Consider the following 22763-nt stretch of genomic DNA (forward strand, 5'->3'; position numbering starts at 1 on the left):
GTCCACATCAGGAAGACAATTAAGCTCCTTTAGAGACTTCAGATGAAGTTAGAAAATGTTTTGGTTTAAAATATTTAGATTTTATGCTACACACACACACACACACGTAATGGTATATAGACACATTTTATGGGTACATTTCAGATACCGCTAGAAGATTTGACAGATCATCAGCTGATACTTAGGATCTGACCCATTATACCTAAATCTGTGATATGACAACATAAAAAAAAATGTATCAGCACCCGTAAGGAAGAAAAATGGTGCCAAGAAATGTAAATACAGAATGTCAGATATATTGCTGAACTCTAATGAAGGATGAAGATGTTATGAAAAGTGACCATAAAGGAATACTCATTTAGTTTTTAAACTTGAAATGATAGATCTCAGGGGTTTTGGCCTATTTCTTCAATTTTATTTCATTAATACATACACAAATTTTCAACTAAAAATTTGTTGGCTAGTTTCCACCTATCCAATGTGCTCAAGGCATTTTCTTCCCTCTCCTAAACCATTAAAGTATGCTTCTCAGCTCAGTTTCTATGGATGTGATTTAATGACCTATCCTGTAGTTGAGGTCAGGCACATCAATTTCTTGGAATTTAGTAATTTTAATTTAAGATGTCAGTTGTTCCTGTCATTTCTGTTGTACTGTGAGAATTTGATTTCATGTCTATTCAGACTACTGATTGAGATTAGCACTATCCAGGTCACAACGGACCAGTTTACGCAAGCCCTCTTAATTTAAATTGACATCAAATTAAACTCTAATTAGGACTCAACTCCACTGTATTAATGATACAAAGTTTCTTAATGCACTATTAGAGTGCAACTAAGCTATCCAGGGAAATTCACACAGCATGAATCAAAGGTGTTCACAACCCAATCTTCAGACCTCCATGCTCCCCAGCACAAAAATAGAGACATCTGTGCACCTAAATAGTACTTTGGGGCCACAAATACCGAAGGCACAATCTGGCTCTCACCAACAATTGCAGGATGGAGCCCTTGGACAGCAAAGTAATAGATGCCCTAGACGACTGGAATGAATACCCTTTCATGGTAAAATTACTTCATTCTTGGGCTGGAGAATTTTATATGGTACATGTATTTTACATACCATGCAACAGAGTTAAACAAGTAGTAAATCTTTCCTCCAAAGTATAACCTACAAATACATGGTTTCTGTATGATGCTACACTAGCTCTTTATGCAACTAAGAGACTTCTCAGTAGTAAGTTTGTCATAGGGTTCCCCCAGAAGCCATCAAATGAGATTTTTCCCCCTCCACCACATTGACTGTTCCCCTCCTGGATCTCTTCAATAGAGAGGCGAAGAGGGTATGTCTACATTGCAATTAGGCACATGTAGTGGGCCCATACCAGCTGACTTGGGCTTGTGAGACTCAGGGTAAGGGGCTGTTTAACTGAGGGTCCCAGAGTCCAGGCTCCAGCCCAAACCTGAACATCTACACTGCAATTAAACAGCATAGGCCAGCCACAGGTTTTTAACTGCAATGTAGACGTACGCAGAGAAGGTGCAGTTGCCACCACCTCCCTGCAGACAGACAAGCAGTAAATTATCGGTGCTTAAACTACTGTTAGATAAACAAGTTTACTAAGCACCAAGTCTAAGTTTCTTGAAGGTGGAACGCATTCAATGACACATTCAAACTGCTGTAAATTAAATTCAGAAATGGGTGCAAATAATACCATTGGCCTAAGAGTGTGGGCCAGTGCTGCACTATTCTCAAGCAATTCAAATCATAGCTCACTTGAAACTCCCTTCTATTCCAATTTGGGGCTTTTCTTGATATGAGACTGGTAAAAATCACAAAAAAACTGTAAGGTTCTTTAATTTAGACAAAATAGGAACAACAAAAACCAACATTTTTCAGTTACAAACTAAAACAGAACTTGAACTCAGTTCCACGCACCAAACATTTGGAGACCTAGAAATTAAAAATAAATATATAAATAAAATTTTTTTAAAAATCAAGATTTAGCTGTACTGAATACAAACCATTAATGTAAGAAAAAAGGAAGAGATTAAACAACTTCTCACTTCTTCTGTATTTACTGGCCTTTAAGTGGTTCTAACCAAGTTAAAACTGTAGTTAACATCCCCTTGGTTAAATTAATAAAATGCATCAACAAAAGATCATTAGACCCTGTGTTAATGGAATGCTAAAAGACATTAGGTTTTTAATAACTCAAAAGGATGACAGGCATTGTAGGACAAAAAACTGGCAAAGAGGCAGTCGTCTTATGACACCTTAAACCGTGGGTCCCACAGGGAGTTTGGTGTGCTACTACTGTTCTCCAGGAAAGCTTCAGACTCTGCCAAACCCCAGCAAAACTCATTTATCTTGTCGTAGCGAGCAGCCGAGCATATACTTCCAGCTGACAGCGTGGCACTTTCTCACCACACACCACTGCCTGATCTGGAACATTCTGCTCCCTCCGTGGGTCTCAATCAACGGAAATACTGTAATGCTAGCACTCCTCATTAGGACTAACAGCTGTCTCCCCAGTCACACAGAGACACAAAACTATTTTGCATAACAATCTGCTGAAATTTCACACACAGGAAAAAAAATGATGTTGAAAATGTTGGACCATGAAATGCTGATGCAGTATGCTTTTTGGCACCATATCAAAAAAATTAACGCTATAGTTTCCTTTATTTGCAGTACACACTATTTTAGGAACTGTTAAACATGTAACAATAATGCAGTGCTTTTTGTATCGAGGAAGATGCCTGGATGGTCTTTAACACTAAATATTTTGTGAGAAGTTATGACCAGGTACTAGGGTTTCGTTCAGGCCAGCCAGTTGAGCTTCCTTCTGAAACTGGACTTACAAAGACAGACAACCCGGACATCGTGATTAACTGATTTTTTGCTATTCAATAAATTACTACTCAAAAGTGTTATTTTTATACAAATGCAGTGTAGTTATAGTCGGGTCGGTCCCAGGATATTAGGGAGACAAGGTGGGTGAGGTAATATCTTTTATTAGACAACTTTGTGCTGGTGAGAGACAAGCTTTTGAGCTTACACACAGCTCTTTCTTCAGGCCTGATTACCTTTCCCAGACCTGAATAAGAGCTCCGAGTGGCTTGAAAGCTTGTCTCTCTCACTAAACAGAAGTTTGTCCAATAAAATATATTACCATGTTTATATAAAGTACAAGTTATAAAACTTAGAAGCGTGACAGTTGAAAGAAAAAAACCCCTACATTTTCTCTTAGTAGAGCAATAAGACACAGAATAGTTATTTAGAACATAAAGGAGATTTCCTATAACAATTCCTCCATATACCTGATTTTAATGCAATTATAACAAATGCTATACACCACTATTATAGAAAATGACTATTAAAGCACTTTGAGATTATTAATTTGATTATGCTCTCTGGACAGACATAACAATGTAAGAAAATGTCTAGTTAAAAATTCAGTGTAATCCTCCCAATAAAAACCAACATTACATATTTCATTATTTAAAAGTAGAGAAAGTACAGTTAGACAAATTTAAATTCTAATTATGTATCTGAATATCTCAAATTATAAATTTGAAATAATTTGCTCAGTTTACATTTTAATATTTTCCCCATTAGTTTAATAGTATTTTCCCACTGTAAGCATTATTAATTTCAAATTAGTTTAGTTTATAAACCAAAATGTGTTGTATTATTACAGCAAAAGTGATAATTTTTTATTTTCCTTCATTGGAGTTATTCCAAGTCAGTTGAAATGAAATGAAAAGAGAAGTGTGTCCATTTACTGACAGGGGGAGGAAATGTATAATCTTTTCCATTCATCTGTATCTCAAATATCCTAAATCAATTTAAAATCTTATCAAATGCCAAAATGTTGGTCCACTTAAAAATATTGTCAAAACTGGTACAAATAGAGTCTTTAGCCCACCTGCTGGTGAGGCGTAATGGCCAGTAACTGCCTCAACTGTCAGTTTCTTTTTATTGCAGTTGCAATGAAAAAACTAAAGAAACTGTTATGCCCAACTCTACAGAGAAAAGGTGGGGAAGCGTGAGCACATAGGGAATATGTCAAATACTTGTAGTAATTCTTGTCAGAAAGCAGTAGGAAAACGATATTCCAGAGCATATACTGTATTAGATCCCAATATAAAGACTCAACATCTCCACAGATGACTCTAAAAAGGCCATAAAAATAGGTAAACAAGCTTGGAAATTATTTATACACAAGAGTGTGGAAAGAGTGTGCAAGAACAAGTAAGATACCACAACTCACAACACTGCACTAGAGACATTCAAGACACGTTGGCCATACTATGCAGAAATGTCAGGAAGCTATTGGGGAGACACTCTAAATTTGGCAAGAGTAAAAACCATACTGCTTAATATACAGGTGTATAGACAACTTGATACTGCTGTTTTGCAATTCTCGTGGAACAGTTGTCTTAAGTTAGCATCACTGCACGTTGATTACATGCACATGCATATGTCTGATCTGTGAATGAACATCTAGTATTTAGATGTACAAGTTTAGGACACCACAAGTATACATGGAAAATCTGACTTTAGAAGATTCAAGGTATAGGGCTAAGAACTTATTTTCAGTGCTCAAAAGTGTGCCAGACACTTTACAGTACAGACAAAAATACATGGTCCCTGTCCAGAACAATTAATCCATTTACAGATGAATTGCAAAGCAGGGTAACAAAAACAAACAAAATGAAGGAGGAAAGACGAAGGGTTACAATTATAGGATCATACAGGTATTAATTAGCATTTGAACAGATCATGAAGCTAAACATTTTAAGAAAAAAAAAGTTACATATGTGAACACTTAACCAATTTCTTATTGATATTGCATTAACAGAGAGGGTCTTAATGAGGTTATATGAGAAAGTAGTCTGGAAAAACCAGTCCTAGAGGGCATTCCATGCACAGGGACAGTAAGTAACTATGCAGTCATAGACTAAGGAGAAACTGAGAACAAAGCCTCAATGCTAGCATCACTAGCAGAGTGAAGGAGGGGGAATACCCTTGAGAAGTAGACACGCTCTAACCAGTTGTATTGGTGTCAACTTAAATCCGACTTTACAATATTTCGTTTGTGTGTAGGCCTTGTCCAGGTCCTCTGCACAGAGGTGAACTTCATTCCAAAGCACATAACCAGCAGATATTTACAGCAAGGTTAGAATTACATCTTAGACACTTTCATTTGGAAATTTTCATTGATCAAATACTGGCTGAAGTCCCCAATATCCGGGATGGGTGATATTGGACTTTTGGTATCAGAAAGTAGCTGGAAAAATACAAAACACTTGGTAGGTAGCATGGATTAGACATTTTTTGCAAGAAGGGAATGGATTTTTCAATCTTTGATATTCCAGATAGAACTGTACTCACGTGAGCTTGGCGGGAGAAAATTGGTGGGCTTTCCCAGATGCTGATTCAGTAGCCCTCAAAAATACTTAGAACCCACAGGTGTCCAAAGATTAGGGCCAATAATGGTAGAAGGCTGCTTATCCTCCAGGTCAGAAACTGATTGCTTACCTGTTCTACAGCCTTTCATAAACAAAAGGTTGGTACTGCTTGGGAGCATGGGGCTGGAACCAACAAGGTGTTCTGGACACCCCTGAATTCCTACTACTGCACTTTTAAAGGCAAGGGCTGGATGATTGCACCAAGTTGACAAAGGGTGGCTTTATTAACACGTGTTCCACTCTTTCAAACCCCAGAAGCACATCCTCTACAAGAAAGAGGAGATTCTCTAGTTTCTGCTGAAATTTGAGACATCCCCAAAACCTGTAGCCAACACACGCCTAAAAGCATAACTCCAAGACAGCCACTCTCACTTTTGTAATATAAGCATCAGAAGCTGCCCTCATTTGATATTTGTCTCCAGTCCCCTCATTAATAAGGGTTTTTCAGAAAATGAGGAAATAAAATTTCAAGGCTCTCTTTCACAGAAAGAGAGACTCCCAGAGTTTCACAATTTCTCTTTCCCAATGAAGCTTGGTATTTTTTGCCTAGAATCACCACAGAGAATTAGTATACTGTCAATCAGGAGGGAGGGTCACAATTTTCTGACAGTTCCAAACTTTCACAATTCTCTTCCTCACGAATGTTTCTCATTTCCAATGTGATTTTATTAGCTAATCTCTCCTGAAGAGCTAAAGATCCTGTAATGATACTTTGGGAATTGGAGATAGGAACCAAGTATAGACAGCTACATAATATTGCAGCTGGAGTGTGAAAATAGGTAAGCTGGTAATGGGAATTACATGATTTCAAAGGTCTGACCTCTGACTGTAAAACAACTGAAGAGGACAGATAGCATTTGTCTGCATGCACGGTTTTTGAGGTAGCTATACTGAATGATGGAATAATTGGTAGGAGCAGGTTGAAAGAACTGTCACAGATATGAGGAGTTCACATGTACTTTGAAGGATCAAGTATGCCTCATTTCTGTGAGTTCTGCAGTTTGCATCAGCAGCTGCACATGGAGGTAGTCTTGTTATGGGGACTTTCAGCAGTCTGGTGGCACACACGACTTTTGTCTCTGGTACCTAGTGAGGGGTAAGCGGAGGCAATGTTTCTGCAGGAATCCTCAGGTCAAGGGTAAAGGCATGGTTTGTGTGGAGTAGGCAGGCTTGGTGTGAGTCTGACAGCTCATGTTGACTATGCGTAACCTAACCCCAATTTTGCCTTAGAACTACGGTGTTAGACTTTGTCCAAGTGCTCATGTATTCCATTCCCTGAGCAGTCCATAGCATGTGTGTTATTGGAATGTTGGGGCATCACTCGAAGAGGGCAGAGCAAGGTTGTGTTGTAGAGTAGCATGTGCCTTAACTCTATTTCCTGGTTTTCAGAGGTGCGAGCATATCTGAATGAGACCTGTGAGGGCTTGACATACTACTGAGCAACTTTAACTCTGTGTTAAAGTTCTTTGGCATTTAATTCCCTTTGTTTAAAAAAAGAATTATTTTTTTTTCCCCTCAACAGACCCATGGATCACAGCCCAGCTCTCCTTCTCCACCACTTCTGGCTCCGTAGCAATGATTATCCAGGTAACTCAATGCCACTGGCTGTATGTTATTCCCTTCACTGTTCCTGCATTGTTTCCTGTCTCTCCACTTGTCCCAAACAGCCTAGTCCTCCCTTCTCAACCCTCCTCGTCATGCAGAGACTGGTGCTGGCATGAAACTTGCAGGCTGAAGTGCTAGAGTGAGGAGGCAGGTACAGTGCAGGGACAAGCACAGAGTCAGTGGGGATATGTTTTGAAAGAGGACAGACCTTTCATGGCATGAGTGCAGTGGGGAGTTATGAAGGGTAGTGCTGAAGCTGCCAACATCCCCCACTGAACAGGTCTATTCCCTCCTTTCCACACCACTCTTCCCTGCACAGTTCCAGCACCTCCAACATTCTCCTTCTCTCCATTTCCCCTTCCAAATGCTCAGGCAGCGCTCCAATTCCAATACTACCTCCATCATACCTCCACAATTTGAGTAACCATGTGGATTTTAGAGCACTCCGCAGCTCTCATTCAAAGCTTCTGAGTTGATACCAAACTGTATTTTAATTAAGAAAAAGACAGTTACCTTTTCTGTAACTGGTGTTCAAGATGTGATGCTCAGGTCCATTCCATATTAGGTGTGTGTGCTCGCCACATGCACTGGTGCCAGAAGTTTTCCCCTCGGCAGTGTCTGTAGGGGACCGGCTCTGGTGCCCTCTGGAGTGGCGCCCACACGGTGAGGTATAAGGGGCGCTGCTGGCTCCCCGCACCCTCAGTTCCTTCTTGCCAGAAACTCCAACAGTGGGGAAGAAGAGCAGTCATGGAATGGACATGAGCAACACATCTTGAAGAACACCAGTTGCGGGAAAAGGTAACTGTCTTTCCTTCTTCGAGTGCTTAATCATGTCCATTCCATATTAGGTGACTCCCAAGCAGTACCCCTGGAGGTGGGTAGGAGATCACAGATGAGAAGATTGCAACACAGCTCTGCCGAACCCAGAGTCATCCCTGGCCTGCTAAGTGATGGCATAATGAGCAGTAAATGTGTGGACAGAGGACTACGTTGCGACTCTACAGATGTCCTGGATAGGAATGTGTACCAGGAAGGCCACCGAAGACACCTGCGCTCTTGCAGAGTAGGCTCTGACAATTGGCAGTGGCAGAACCCCCACCAGGTCATAACAGGTCCTTATGCACGACGTAATCCAATTGGAAATCCTCTGTGAGGACACTGGGTGACCCTTCATTCTATCTGATGTAGCAATGAAGAGTTGAGTCAATTTACAGAAAAGCATACGTTCTAAGTAGAGAGCGTTGGTACGTTCTAAGTAGAGAGCGTCAGGATCTCCTGAGCTGCTTGAAGGGCTTCGGGCGTCGCTATCTGGAGTCACAAGCAAAGCATGGGATGGGCTGCACCGCTTGACTTGAGCGGGGCCCAACTGCCCGAGGGGGATGTTGAGCTGCCCGACACAGGCCTTGGCTCTCCCCATGCCCTTTCCGTTCCCTTGCAGGAGGTAGGGGATCTTCTCCTCAGTGTCTTCTTGGGCGGAGCCATGGAGGAAGACTGGTGCTGGCTCGTGGACGGCACCATGGGAGCACTGTGCACAGCTTCTGCACCACTGTGCTCGGTGCAGAGTTGGACCACTGCTCCAGTGCCATTAGGAGTGCTCTTAGATGGATATCGCACTTCTTCGTCCTAGGTTTGAAGGTCTTGCAGATACGGCACTTGTCACTTATGTACACTTCGTCTAAGCACCTTAGGCGGCTGGTATGTGGATCGCTGACTGGAAGAGGCAGTTTGCAGCGAGCACAGGGCTTAAAGTCTGGGGACCGGGGCATGCCGCAACCCCTGGCTGGGTCCCGTCCCAGACTAATGAAGAGTTCAAGAACTAACTCCTAATGGTAACTAGAACTACGAACTATCTATAACTATTTTACAGGATTTCAAAGTTCACAAGAACAGAGAACGAAACAACGCTAGCCGAAGCAGTGGACGTACTAGCACCGTCACTCATGGCAAGAAGGAACTGAGGGTGGGGGGAGCTGGCGGCACCCCTTATACTGCGCCATGCAGGTGCCACTCCAGAGGGCGCCAGAGCCGGTCCCCTATGGATACTGCGGAGGGAAAAACTTCCAGCACAGTGTATGTGGTGAGCACACACACCTAATATGGAATGGACATGAGCAAGCACTTGAAGAAGAACTAGAACATACAAAATCAACATGGCACATATTAAATGGATTAAAAACTGTTTAACTGCAAATAGGGAATAATCAAGTGGTTTCTTTCTAACAAGGTCTTCAATGATTGGTTCTTGGCCCTATGCTATTTAATATTTTTATCAATGACCTGGAAGAAAACAGTATCACTAATAAATTACACAGATGATAAAAATACTGGGGACGTGCGAACTAAAGAACAGGACAGGTCACTCATACAGAGCAACCTGGATCGCCTAGTAAGCTGGCTGCAAGCAAACAATACGCATTTCGAAGCATTCAAATGTAAAGTATGTAGGCCATACTTACAGGATGGGACTCCTATCCTGGGAAGCAGGGACTCTGAAAAGGACTTGTGGGATGATAGTGAATAATTAGCTGAACATAAAATCCTAGGAGTATAAACTGGGGAAGAAAGAGGAGGAGTAGCAGAGAGGTTATTTTACCTCTGTGTTTGGCACTGATGCGACCACTGTTGAAATACTGTGTTCAGTACTGTTGTCCACAATTCGAGAAGGAAATTGAAGAATTGGAGGAGAGGGTTTAGAAAAGAGCCATGAGACAGATTTAAGGACTGGAAAAAATGCCTTACAGTGAAAGACTCAAGAAGCTCAATCTGTTTAGTTTAATAAAGAGAAAGTTAAGAGATGACTTGATCAGTCTGTAACTAACTACATAGAGAACAGAAATTTGATAGTAGAGGGCTATTCAATCTAGCAGACAAAATACAATGGCTGGAAGCTGAAGCTAAACAAATTCAGACTCAGAAATAAAGTGCAAATTTTTTAACTGTGAAGGTAATTAACCACTGGAACAACTCACCAAAAACATGCATTCTTTGAAAGTAAGACAAGAATTTTATCATGTGCCTAGGACACCAAGTCTGGAAGTCTGATTTAGTTACCTTTGAGAATCGCCCCTACTGATTTCTCTTAATTACATCTGGTATACATGGATGGTAGTCTAATTTTTCATTATGTTACCTTTTTAAGACACATAGCAAAAATTCAAGAAGTATTTTTAATGTAGAGTGCTTTTATAAAAATGTAACATGTTCTAGAATTAGCTTAGAACATGTGCAGCATTATAATAATTCAATGTTCAACTTGAAAGACGTAGAGGATAGCTCTCAGGAAACATGCTTTCTGCAATTTATGGTTTTAAAGATGCTCGAACAAAAATCGTGTGACACTACACTCTGAACACAGATTTTAAAGACTGTTTTCCTTCAATGTGGACAGAGACACTGTACTTTTAAGCCATTTTACATTGAGTTTTAATATAGTGCTGAGAAAAAGCTTAGTTTATCATAACATCTAGTTCAGATTCCCTCCTTCATGCATCTTTCCAATTTTTTTAAACAAGAAGCTGCTTGATGCATAAACCTATCTAAAACAGAGAAACTGTAGTGTCAGCCCTAAGTGGCTAAAGCAATGGATGCTTGAGGAGAATTTCATTCTGGTTTGTTTTCTCTTTTCCTAAATTTGGGACTCTTCTGGAGGCTGAGTGCCCAAGTGTTGTCATGGAACATTTTCAGCATTTAATAAAGGGTTATGGTGCCATCTGTTGGAAGATGATCTGAAAGCAGTTTGAACAAAATATTGCAGATATTTAACTGTAGGGCTCTGTGATGAATACTCTACATGGCACAGGTAAGAAGAGTATTCAGAATTCCTCTGAATTATAATTCTACTGAAATTCACATTTAGTCTCACATTACTTACTATCTCCTACTGATTAAGATGACAAAGCAGATGCTAGGCCCCACTTGAACAGGAAGTGCAAAGTTTTACTCCCACTTTAGAGATAAAAGTGACTGAAAAATCATTTCTTCTGATGGGGGAAGAAAAATGTACTTCTGATCCACGTACCAACAGGATCCAACCGTGGTTTTGAATCTCAACCAGAACAAGTGGGAATAACAATCTGTGACTTCAGGGGGAAAAACACAAAAGTGGCAAGTTAAATCATGTACGTGAATACTATCCATCCCTCGCAATCTACATCACCCACACTACTTTTATATATTTATACACATACACAGTCAATTTTTAAAAAGTACTTGTATGTTCCCTTGGATCTTTTAGAGAGAAATAGGTTACATATTCCCAAGTTGATCAACCTATAAATAGCATGACAGTTCTTGAAGATGTCGTGTGAATAGTATCTTAGAAAAAAAATTTCTGGAATACACGCAGGAAAAAGGAGATTGCTCCAGTCACCCACCCATAAACTGACACTTAAATTGTTAAGCAACAATGCCAGAACTGTAAGCTTTTATGATTCTACTTCTGTCTTCAACCAGCTTACAAAACCGATGCTGACTCGGAACCACCAAGGACCAGGTCAAAAAACAAAAAACTACCCACTCCCAGAATTTAAAGTGACACTCTCTCAAGAGAGCCTGTAGTTGTTCAGTGGAACAAGTTACACACAGTAAACTGTTGGGGATGAAGAAATAGTTTGGTCTACTCTAGGTTACCATCAAGGAGTACTAAGACTTTAGGTAAGATAGACATGCAAGCAGACTGTTTGAAAACCCTTTTTCTCTAAAAGATTTGTTCCTACTGCTAAACAAACAGTACTTCTGATGTAAGAAAGCTTATGGTCACTATATACCACTGGTCCAGACTCCCAAAGGGAAGAATTACAGGTGCCTAACTCAGACCTCTGGCTGATAACAATGAATACACAAGTACTTTAAGCCATGACATGGGCTACGAGTGGGAGAACTGCAAAATTCCAATCCTGGATAGGTAAAGACACAAGAGGCCCAACACCTGATGGGCTGCACTCAGAGATCCCAAGGGGGAGAGGCAGCTAGCCTTGTCACCATGACAAATGCACTACACCTTTCAATGTGTGAGCCTAATAAAATTCTCAGTGCTACAATGGGGTAATTTACACCTCCATCAAGTCCCTCTGTTATACCTCATTCCAGTAGGCAAAAGAGCTGCTCTCACACTACATAATGGGAGCAGAGCATACCCAGCTATGCTAGCACATTGTGGGACTTATGCGCAGCACATAAAAACAGACAAACGGACCAGAAGTATGTCATCTATGAACTACGCGCTTTCCTCTTACAAGCGAGCTTAGGATCTCTCTCAGGGATAATATCCTGCTTAGAGCAAAGCATCATCTCTTCCACAAAGTAAGAATTCTAAGCATCTCTAGGATCTAAGGCTGTAAAAGCATTCTTCTGACATAAAAGGTACCAAAAATAAAGTAGATAAACAAAACTGATATACAGTAAAGTAAGTTTTCTAAATTAACTATTGGCAGGAGAGAAAGTGCTATATCAAATCAGTAAGATAATGCTGACCAAACTCCGATGCAGGACTCTAAAGGTGACAAACATAGAAAAGAATGACACAAAAAGGGAAGACAAATGGAGACAGGAGTGGTGGTTGAAAGCTGAAGAAAGTGTGACCAAAAAATGGTCAAAATTTATTTCTACTGTTAAAAACATAGCCCCCACCACAATCTGCAATAGTTCAGATGGTAATTTTTCATCTTCAGTCTTCGATCCTTTTCAGCTTTTCCAGCCTCTCAAGATTCATGCCATTTGACATCACTGAGCATATAGTGAGGAATCTCGTACACCAGTAAAACATTAATTTTCAAATCACATTTCTTCCCTCTGTGCTCAGTGTATATAATCTGTGAGTATTAAAGCACAGGGGAAAGGAGTATGAGCAGCACAAAACCTAATTCCTCCTATGTATAGGCCACAATTAACAAGTCCACAAACTAATTCAAGCCCTTAGGCCATGGTTCAGTCTACTCTACTGTAAGGAAAAAACAGATCAGTAAATGGCTAATTGTGATACACTGGCACCCATCATAGTTTGGAAGTATCTGAGTTTGGAACAAGGAAGTGGACACTTACAAAAACTATTGATACAGCAAATTTCAAATCATCATTAAGCAACAATGAAATATCTAATTGAGAATAAAAGGAAACTCCTATTTAAGTCAGTGCTCACCTTTTGGGAACCCCTGCCCCCCCCCCCCCCCCACACACACACACACATCCTCTGGTAGTCAAGCTTTGCTTTCAAACTTCACAAGCAACAAGGGCTTTTAAATCTATACCACCTTCTAATTTGGGTAAGATATTTAGGATGTTTGCCTTCTGCTTTCCTCACCTCCCTCATTTCTGTTTTACTTCAAAAAAGGGTATGCTTTGCTACCATATTCAGAGACTCATACAGTGACCTCCGCTTATCTTCAGTAGAAGCCAGCAGATCAGCATCAAATCCCAAAACTCATCACAAAAGTTTTAAACGCATCAGTCATTTTGGATAATGAAACAGTGTCTGAAATATTTGCATGCGTCTACTTTGTAAGTATAAGTTGTGAAGTTAAAAATTACTGCAAAATGAAAAAGAGTATAGAAACTTAAAATGTTGCCTTGAATTTGTTTTCTTGGCTCTGTATAGGTCACCTTTATTTCACAATTAAGACTACAACAAATAAGGGAGGGGAAATTTCTCTTAATCAATATTTTACAGCAGTGTTCCTAAACTACACACAACACTGCTTAAACAAGCATCTACAGTAAATTTAAATGTAAAGAGTATGAACTACTTATTAAAGATGCCTAATTAAAAGAGACCTATTGTGTAAGCAACAACAAGCAAGTGCAATCATTGCTTTTTTAGCATTTAACGCCAGTATTACATTTGCAGGAGAGTATTAAAGGGTTTCTGTGAAAGGCAAAGTTTACTAAACTAACGCAGAGATGGTCTTAATACCATAAAAAGTACAGGAATCTTTTGGTACAGTTTATCAACTCAATACATTCATCCATTCTAAATACGTAAAAAACCTGTGAAGCAACTGTCACTTACTCTGTGTGGCCCTGAAAGACATTCACAGAATGGATAGAAGGATCTCTGAAATCCCACAGACGGAAGGTTGTATCACGTGATGATGTCACCACAAGACGTTGAGTGGGATGTGTACAACAATGGGTTAGCTCTTGGTCATGCCCTACAACCACAGATGAGAACATTTAAGGTAACGAAAACGCAAGACTTTTCATTTCCACAAACATTTGGAATGAAATGCTGATCAGACACAATTTTTGTAAAAAAATAGTAATTGGTCTGGTAACAGTAATTAGTAATGTTACTGCTGTTGCAGACATTTAGAGCTGTATTTGAAAGTTACAATTTAATGACTAGTCATTTAATCTCACCATTAAGTAGCCATATATTACTGCTACCTGAAGTAGCACAACAATGAAAAACAAAACTTAAGTACTAAGAAAAACTGCAGCACTAAGTTTCAAAAACAATTGCTCAGTTTTATAGGTTATACCAGATGCTCAAAGAAGAAGAATTACATGTTCATGGCATTCAAGGAATTAATATCATACATATATGTAATATTTATGCTTATGTTTTTTAAGTCCCTGCCTGCCCCAAAAAGACACATTACTCACCCAGAAGATTGTGATGTCTGGAAGGAGTGATCATTACCAAGAAACAAACCAGCAACCTTAAAAAGCTTTCATATAAGCAAAGAGATACCTGTCAGTGAATGGACAAGTTCAGATGTCTCCACATCATACAGATTTGCTGTCCTATCCCAGGAAGCTGTTACAGCTTGCTTCCCTCCAACCAACCAGTCAGCTGCTATGACTACTCCTTGATGGCTTTTCAGGGAGGTTAAGGGAGCTCGGATAGTGGGACAGTCACTGGAACCATCTGCATCTCCATCAGGTTCATCTTTATCTGAAAACTCAATTTCATCTTCCCCAGACATTTGCTGTTAATCACAAAAGTATAAATACGAACATTTTTTCCATTTATCAATGGAAACTTGTACTTCAAAAAAACACTCCCTTGACACAGCAATACCAGCAAAAACAAAACAAAAACTATACACAGACAGCTATACATGGGGGAGATGGTTTAACCGTAGAGTATTCCTTTTGCTGGCATAAGCTGCATCTCCACTAAGGGGCTCTGCTGGTATAACTATACCAGTACAGCTGTTCCAAAAAAGTCTTTGTAGTGTAAGCTACTCCTTGGTAATGCACTATATTTCACTAGAACTTATGTATCTCTCAGATGACACTGAGCTATATATTATGATTAAGCACTAAATAATTAGGGTAAATAGCATTTACAGTATTACTGAGGGATGTAGGGGGAAGCAGAGGAGTTGAAGGCAAATATATGTAGAGTCACAGAGACGTGTAAGGGGCAAAATCAAGAGAGGGGAGGATGTGGAGGCAGAGGGGGTCTAGGAGGAGGCATCAGATCACAGTCACCATAGACCTTGCCCCTCCCCATTTCTTACTCCACATGGCCCCGGTGCCTCCCCGACACGAGCAACTGCTCCACTTCCCATCCCACAGCAGCTCCTGTGCCTTGTCCCAGCTACAAATCAGAGCCTCACTGTATCCACCAGCACCAGGCACTGCTGAGCCTCCTTTCCTGGGGGTCTGTGGTTGAAGGAGGAAAGCAAGGGCCAAGCACTTCCTCCAGGGCTGGCTGCGCTCCTGATAGGTCCAGTGGCTATATCCCCAGTGCCACTTTGACTTGCACATGTTAGTGGTGCTTCCTCCTCAACTGAAATTTCTCCCCAGAGGGCTGAGCTTTGGGGGTTACCTCGCTTCCCACCTTCCCCATGAGTCTCTGCATCCCCTTGACTCCAAAGCACCCCAAGCAGCTTCCTGGGGACCAAGTCCAAGCCTCTCTCATTTTACTTTCACTTTTGCTGACATATCCCACTGCATAACGGAACAGGACTCGATAGCATCCAGGGCCAAAGCATATTCCCAGGCAGCCCCCCAATAGAGACACCCCAGCATCTTCCTGCCAAGTTTCCAACACCCCCAAGATCTGGGAAATCAGAGATTCAGAATCCTGAGCCTTATAATGAGCTGAGATCAAACACCAGATCCAGATACACTCTTCCCCTTACACCCCACTCCTCCTCCACATGCTGGGTGAGTCAAATATGAATTTTGGAACTTCCCCTGTTCTCAACCCCAATCATATCGGGATTTGGTCCCCCATGCAGAAAAGGCTGGCGATGCAGGGAAGACAGGTGGGAGTAAGCGAATTCATCCAAGTTTACTGTCAAGTGTACTATGACATACACACCAAGAGATTCATTTAATGTGCGCGCGCACACAGTATGCAACAAGGCATGAGACTGATGCTTTACAGAGAGCCACAAGACATGGGATCAATGCATGGATGGTGCACACATACCAGTTAGATGTAAATAATGTGTATACCTTTTAAGTGAGAGTAATGAACTATTGAAACAATTTACAAAGGTGCAGGTGGATTCTCCTTCACTGACCATTTTTAAATCAAGATTGGATGTTTTGGAGATCTACTCTAGGAACTGTTTTGGGGAAGTTTTATGGCCTTTGTTATACAGGACATCAGAGTAGATGATCACAGTGGTCCCTTCCGGCCTTGGAATCTATGAATCTATTACCCCTTTAACTCTTCAACAGGGTTATACCAGCATAGCTATGGCACTGTAGCTATTCCAGTATAGCCTTCACAGTGTAGACATCCCCTTCATTTTTTCATTTGCAAAATGAAAACGCTACTTTCCTACCAGATTTGGATGCTAGGAGGAGCATTTGTATAGATCTTTGATAATGGAAAGTGTCAAAACAAGTAAACCACCATATATCATTAAAATTTTCACCTTGAGTTTGGTAAAAATTTCCACTCAACCTTTGCCACTAGCTAAACTGACTGGGGAAACGGGCTCTCTCTCTCTGAAAATCTAAAATATATCCTTGCTAACTTGAAAGGGAATTTATATTTGCCATGACAGATCAGTGAGAAATTATCTGAAATGGCTGGCATTCAGACAGCTAAAAATGGAAGGTTACAATAGAAATACTGACAGTATTAACTACATATCCACTCATTGCTTGACTAAGTCACATATTAGCTCACTATTCTGTTTTGTCCGTAATTTATGGAACTAGGGTATAGGATTCTTTGCACAGAAATCCACTAGCAAAATATCCAGTTTAAACAGCTTTATTTTTTTAAGTAGGAGTATTTGGTTTGATAACAAGTTAGAGGGATTGATAAAAGGTTATGTGGTTAACAAAAATCAACAGAACACTAGCAATTTAGGTCCCAAATTTCAGTTATTAAAAAAAGGTTTTAAACACCTCTAGAAGTGTTTCCACTGAAATTTTAAACATGTCAAAGACACCACTGGAATGAAACATTCCTTTACAGTGTTTGTAATTGAAACACTACAGCATAAGTGCATGAGAATCAAAGTTAAAACAGACTAGTCTCTCACATCTGAAATCCTACTGTGCCATTATCACACTAACAATTCCTACATACCCTAGCCTCCAAGGACAGATTGGACATTAACCTGTACACCATCTAACTTACCCTATGCATAGGTCACAGATGTCAGAATGGGCCTGAAATCCAGATACACTAGTACCATAGACCAGAAAGGTGGGTGAAGATACCTCATACAATGGAAGACCATACCTTTAAGTTATACATGCAACAAAAAACTAGGGTTTCTTGTGTGGTAACTGGCACATTTCAGCCTCAAAGGAAATGCCCACACAGCAAAGAAAAAACCCGAGTCAACTGGCATGGCCCAGCCCCAGGTTTTCCTCTGCTGTGTTGACATACCCAAAATGTACAGCACATACAAATACCCTGATGGAGCTCAGCCTCATTATATTTTGTCTGTTTGGCAGATCAAAGAAAACACTGCACCAGAATCTGTACCGTAGAACACAGCAGCTTTGTGGATTAGCAAAATTAAGTTAGCAGGTGTCTGTGATAACCGACAGTTTCTCCCTAGTTCTTGGCAAAGATTTAATAGCAAAAGACTGAAGTGAGACCATAATAACTAATATTACACTACTTTTAGAAAATGTACTACAGTACATCTGTATAATGTTTTAAAATCAAAAAATGTAGACTGAAACTGATCTATACTTACTAAAATAATGAAATACATAGAGGCATTATCCTTATTATATTTGTTCACTTAGGCCCCAATTCAGAAAAGAACTTAAGCACATGCTTAACTTTAAAACATATATTTAAATCTCTTTGAGGCCCATACATAAGTGCTTTGCTGAATTTGCGACTTATGTAAGCCCAGATACTGTAAGACTCACTAAATGTGAGTAATTTTACATTTGTGAATAGTCCCATATTTAAGCATTTTCAGGATCAGGGACTAATTCAGAAAGTTTGGTAATCCATAATAGGTCTCGCTGTTATTAGTACAAATTAGTGAACTGCTACTGAATTCAATCTAAGTATTGATGAATGGATACAAGATAAAGCTAAATCCTGAATACCAGTTCATTATTCATGCTAGTTAAGACTGATACATATGGACCCATAAACAACCTACTAATGTGCCTCAACAATTTTTTTTGAACATGGTTAGAGGTCCACTCAACTTTAATCTCATTTTATACAAACTTTATTAACAACTATATTTTGGATTACAAAGCAAAATTTTACTTGTCACTGTTCTGTTTAATTATGCAATTCTCTTTATTTGGAAATTAAAAATCAATGAAGTCAGTTGCACTTTCAGATTCAGTGCTGCAATATGTGTCTTGGAAACACGAAAGGAAGACCACAGAAATTAATCTATTGACTACAGAGTTTTGTAATTGTCTTTTCACAAAAATGTAACATTTGGCCCAAATTTGAGTTGAAAATATCCCTTGAAATAAGAGTGTCTATTACACTTCTACATGTAATTATGTCACCTAAATTGGATGAAGTTGACCTAGGATCATTTTTTAGTCTGTGTAAGTTTATTGCTTACATTGCAGTCTGCTGTTGGCTGAGGCATGGGCAACTGTACCATATATCTCCAAATGTGAGCCGTCTGGTCTCCAGATGCTGCACAGAAATAAACTGAGTAAGTATATTTCCATAAACACAATACAGAAAATGTTTTGTTTTCACATTTTGGCTACGCTGCATGAACAACACTTTTTTCCTCACAAATTTTGGTAAGACTCAGCATAAATGGTTGTTTCCAAGGCTTGACAGTTTGCTGAGAACATGATTCATTACGCAAAAGGGGAGAAGTCATCCAACTTAATTACTCTTAAAATGAAAACATTCACTTTCTTTTCAGGAAAACATACTGTTGAAAACAGTGTATACGTGAACATTTTATTAGTCTTCTGTTCCAAAACACTAAGATGTTACTAGCAAATTTTAATATGGATTTTATTTATCAGTAAAACAACTGATGTGTCCTCAATGTTTTAGGAAATAAAAAGGAATTTTCTCCCCATCTTCTTTCCCATTGTCATCCAAGGATTTTTATCATCAGACACAAAAATTAAGTATGATTATAAGAAGAATCCAAACCAACAAATAGGTTTCTACCTTAAGTAGCTCAATGTAGCATCAAATTTTGTAAGGTTACAGACCTACCAGTTGCTGCAACAAGGAAAACTAAATCTTGATAGCATATGTGAATTAGAAACAAGGTAACTCTCACGCACCCGTGGCCTATACAAGGTACATTCCATGAGGATTTCAAGTTCTTATGAAAGTACACAGGATATTGTGGGATCTGCTGCCCAACTGTGTAATAAGAAACGGGTACAAGCTGATCTCTGTTACTGCCCCTATGAGAAAGTATGAAGCGAGATGGCTTCTGGCTCATAGTGGACTCTCCAGCACATGTGGTTGGTAGATCTAAATGAGGAGTATTCTTTGGCATGTTTTTTCATGAGGATTTGAGGCCCTACAGTGATGCTAGAAGGAGGAGGATTGGTAGAAACAAGGGTACACTCAAGGTTGGTGTTAAAACTTTATCTGATAATTTCCTACCTTCAGCATTCTGGGTTTATTTCTTTCCATTATAAATTCACTTCATACTAGAGGACAGTGTAGAAACAGCTAGAGGTTAAGAACTTTGCCATTTTTCAGCATCCCATATCTCAAAAGTGGCTTGTTTGAGCAACTTCAAATTAAACAGAGAAAACTCAGCTTTGGCTTTTGGAGGAAGGAAAATGAGGTTTATAATTGCTACAGTATTTCAACCTTACTGCTATTAGGGCTCTACCAAACTCATGGCCATGAAGAACACGTCACAGACCATGAAATCTTGTCTCCCCTATGAAATCTGGTCTTTTGTCTACTTTTACCCTGTACTATACAGGTTTTCATGGGGGAGACCTGAAGGGGGTCCCACCCCAAAAAGGGGCTACTGGGTGGTGATGAGGGGGGGTTTTAGGGAGAGGAATCACAAGGTTATTGTAGGGGTGCCACCACTAGCAGCAGCGCAGAAGTAAGGGTGTCAATACCATACCATGTCACCTTTATTTCTGCGCTGCTGCTGGCAGCGGCGCTGCCTTCAGAGTTGGGCTCCCTGCCAGCAGCCGCAGCTCTCCAGCCGCCCAACTCTGAAGGCAGCACCGCCGCCAGCAGCAGCACAGAAGTAAGAATGGCAATACTGCGACCCCCCCTACAATAACCTTGCAAATCTCCCCCCCCCCCAGAACCCCGTTTTGGGTCTGGACTGCTACAGCTACACCACTGAAATTCATGATTTCAGATGTTTAAATCTGAAAATTTACAATTTTTAAAATTCTATGCCCGTGAAATTGACCAAAATGGACCTGTGATTTTGGTAGGGCTCTAGCTATTATATAACTCTAAGCTTGAGCAGATTCAACTATAAATGCTAGAGAAAATCCACCACAAAAGATTGTCTGGGAAGAAATATTTACTTTCATAGGTATGTATATGGTCCCCATAACCCTTGTATGCCTCCCAATCTTGAACATGTTTTTCCTCATCACCCCTGTTTAACAGGGAAGTTCCATTATGTCCATTTACCTATAGGGAAGTAAGGCACAGAGATATTAAGTAACTTGTCCCAGAGGTCACACAGGCAGCCTGTAGCAAAACAGGCAACTGAATCCCAGTCTCTTGAATCCTAAAGCTAGCACCTTAACTCTGAATCATATGAACCACAGGATTAACCACATCCTACAGATTTGAACACGATGCTGTATTGACAATGTTATGGCCAATGAAAAAGTTGTCACACTCATAATATATAACAGCCACTATACAGAGAATATCGTTCCATTATTGCCTTTTGAAGTCGATAGTTTCTTCATTAATATTAAAAAGTATCATTAGGTTTTTCTTTATTTGAAGAAAATTAGAATAGAAAATAAAAATGTAAAATGGCAATGAGATATTTATTATTCCCGTCTGCATACTAAGGACTACTAGATATTTCCCAAATCAGAAAAGACATGATCTCTGCACCAAAAGCTTATTAAATTAGAATGAGTTAATAAATAGTAGGGAATTGGAGAGGGAAAGATGGGGATAACATCAAAAATATCTGCTACTCAGCAAGAGCTAACACAGTGTTACAGTAAAGAGTGGTTTGTTTTTACTTTCTTATGACTAGCACAATTCATGAAACAAAAATTCTACATACCTGTAAGGGCTACTTGCTCCGTTGGATGGAACTTTATAGAATTTACTGTGTAAAACAAACCAAATTTTAGGTGAAAGTTACAGGAAAAAATCTTTTAGAAAAAGAAGTCAGCTTAAATGGTAAAAACATTTGAACAGTCAAATTTTATCCTGAAGGCTTGTGATAAGACAGTATGGTATAAGTACTAGTCAGCATGGATTTGTGAAGAACAAATCATATCAAACCAACCGAGCAGCTTTCTTTGAACGGTGACAAGCCTTGTGAACAGGGGAGAAATGATGGATGTGTATATCTTGACTTTCAAAAGATTTTTAATAAGGTCTTGCATGACCTTCTTATATAAAAATTAGGGAAATACAACCTAGATGGAACTACTATAAGGTGGGTGCATAACTGTTTGGAAAACTGTTCCCTCAGAGTATTTATCACTGGCTCAGAGTAAAGCTGGAAGGGCATATCGAGTGGGGTCCGGTTCTGTTCTATATCATCATCAGTGATTTAGATTATGGCATAGAGGGTACGCTTACAAAGTTTGTGAATGTTACCAAGTTGGATGGGTTGCAAGAGCTTTGAAAGATAGGATTAAAATTCAAAATGATCTCGACAAACTGGAGAAATGGTCTGAAGTAAATAGGATGAAATTCAATAAGGACAAATGCAAAGTATTCCACTTAGGAGGTAACAATCAGTTGCACACATACAAAATAGGAAATGACTGACTAGGAAGGAATACTGTGGAAAGGGATCTTGGGGGCATAGAGAATCAAGCTAAATATAGTCAACAGTGTAACACTTGCAAAAAAAAAAAAAGGGGGGGGGCAAAACATTCTGGGATGTATTAGCAGAAGTGTTATAAGCAAGACATGAGAAGTAGTTCTTCTGCTCTACTCTGCGCTGATTAGGCCTCATATAAGAGTATTGTGTCCGTTCTGGGTGACACATCTCAGGAAAGATGTGGAAAAATTCAAGAAAGTCCAGAGAAGAGGAAAAAAAATGATTGAATGTTGAGAACTATGACGGAAAGGGTTTGTTTAGTCTGGAGAAGACTGAGGGGAG

General features: G+C 39.8%; 1 protein-coding gene across 2 annotated transcripts in view; it reads right to left on the reverse strand.

Moving 5' to 3' along the window:
• The window catches only part of WDR37 (WD repeat domain 37), a 66003-nt gene that overhangs the window by 9559 nt on the left and 33681 nt on the right, over window positions 1–22763 (reverse strand). For both annotated transcript variants that reach the window (XM_048837670.2, XM_048837671.2), the window contains 4 exons: window positions 21708–21752; window positions 19053–19129; window positions 14768–15005; window positions 14084–14225 (listed from right to left, as the gene is read on the reverse strand). In XM_048837670.2, coding sequence (XP_048693627.1) covers window positions 14084–14225; window positions 14768–15005; window positions 19053–19129; window positions 21708–21752 — 502 coding nt within the window. The remainder of the gene's footprint in view (window positions 1–14083; window positions 14226–14767; window positions 15006–19052; window positions 19130–21707; window positions 21753–22763) is intronic.

This window comes from Caretta caretta, chromosome 2, assembly GCF_965140235.1.
Source record: "Caretta caretta isolate rCarCar2 chromosome 2, rCarCar1.hap1, whole genome shotgun sequence".
Classification (NCBI taxonomy): domain Eukaryota; kingdom Metazoa; phylum Chordata; order Testudines; family Cheloniidae; genus Caretta; species Caretta caretta.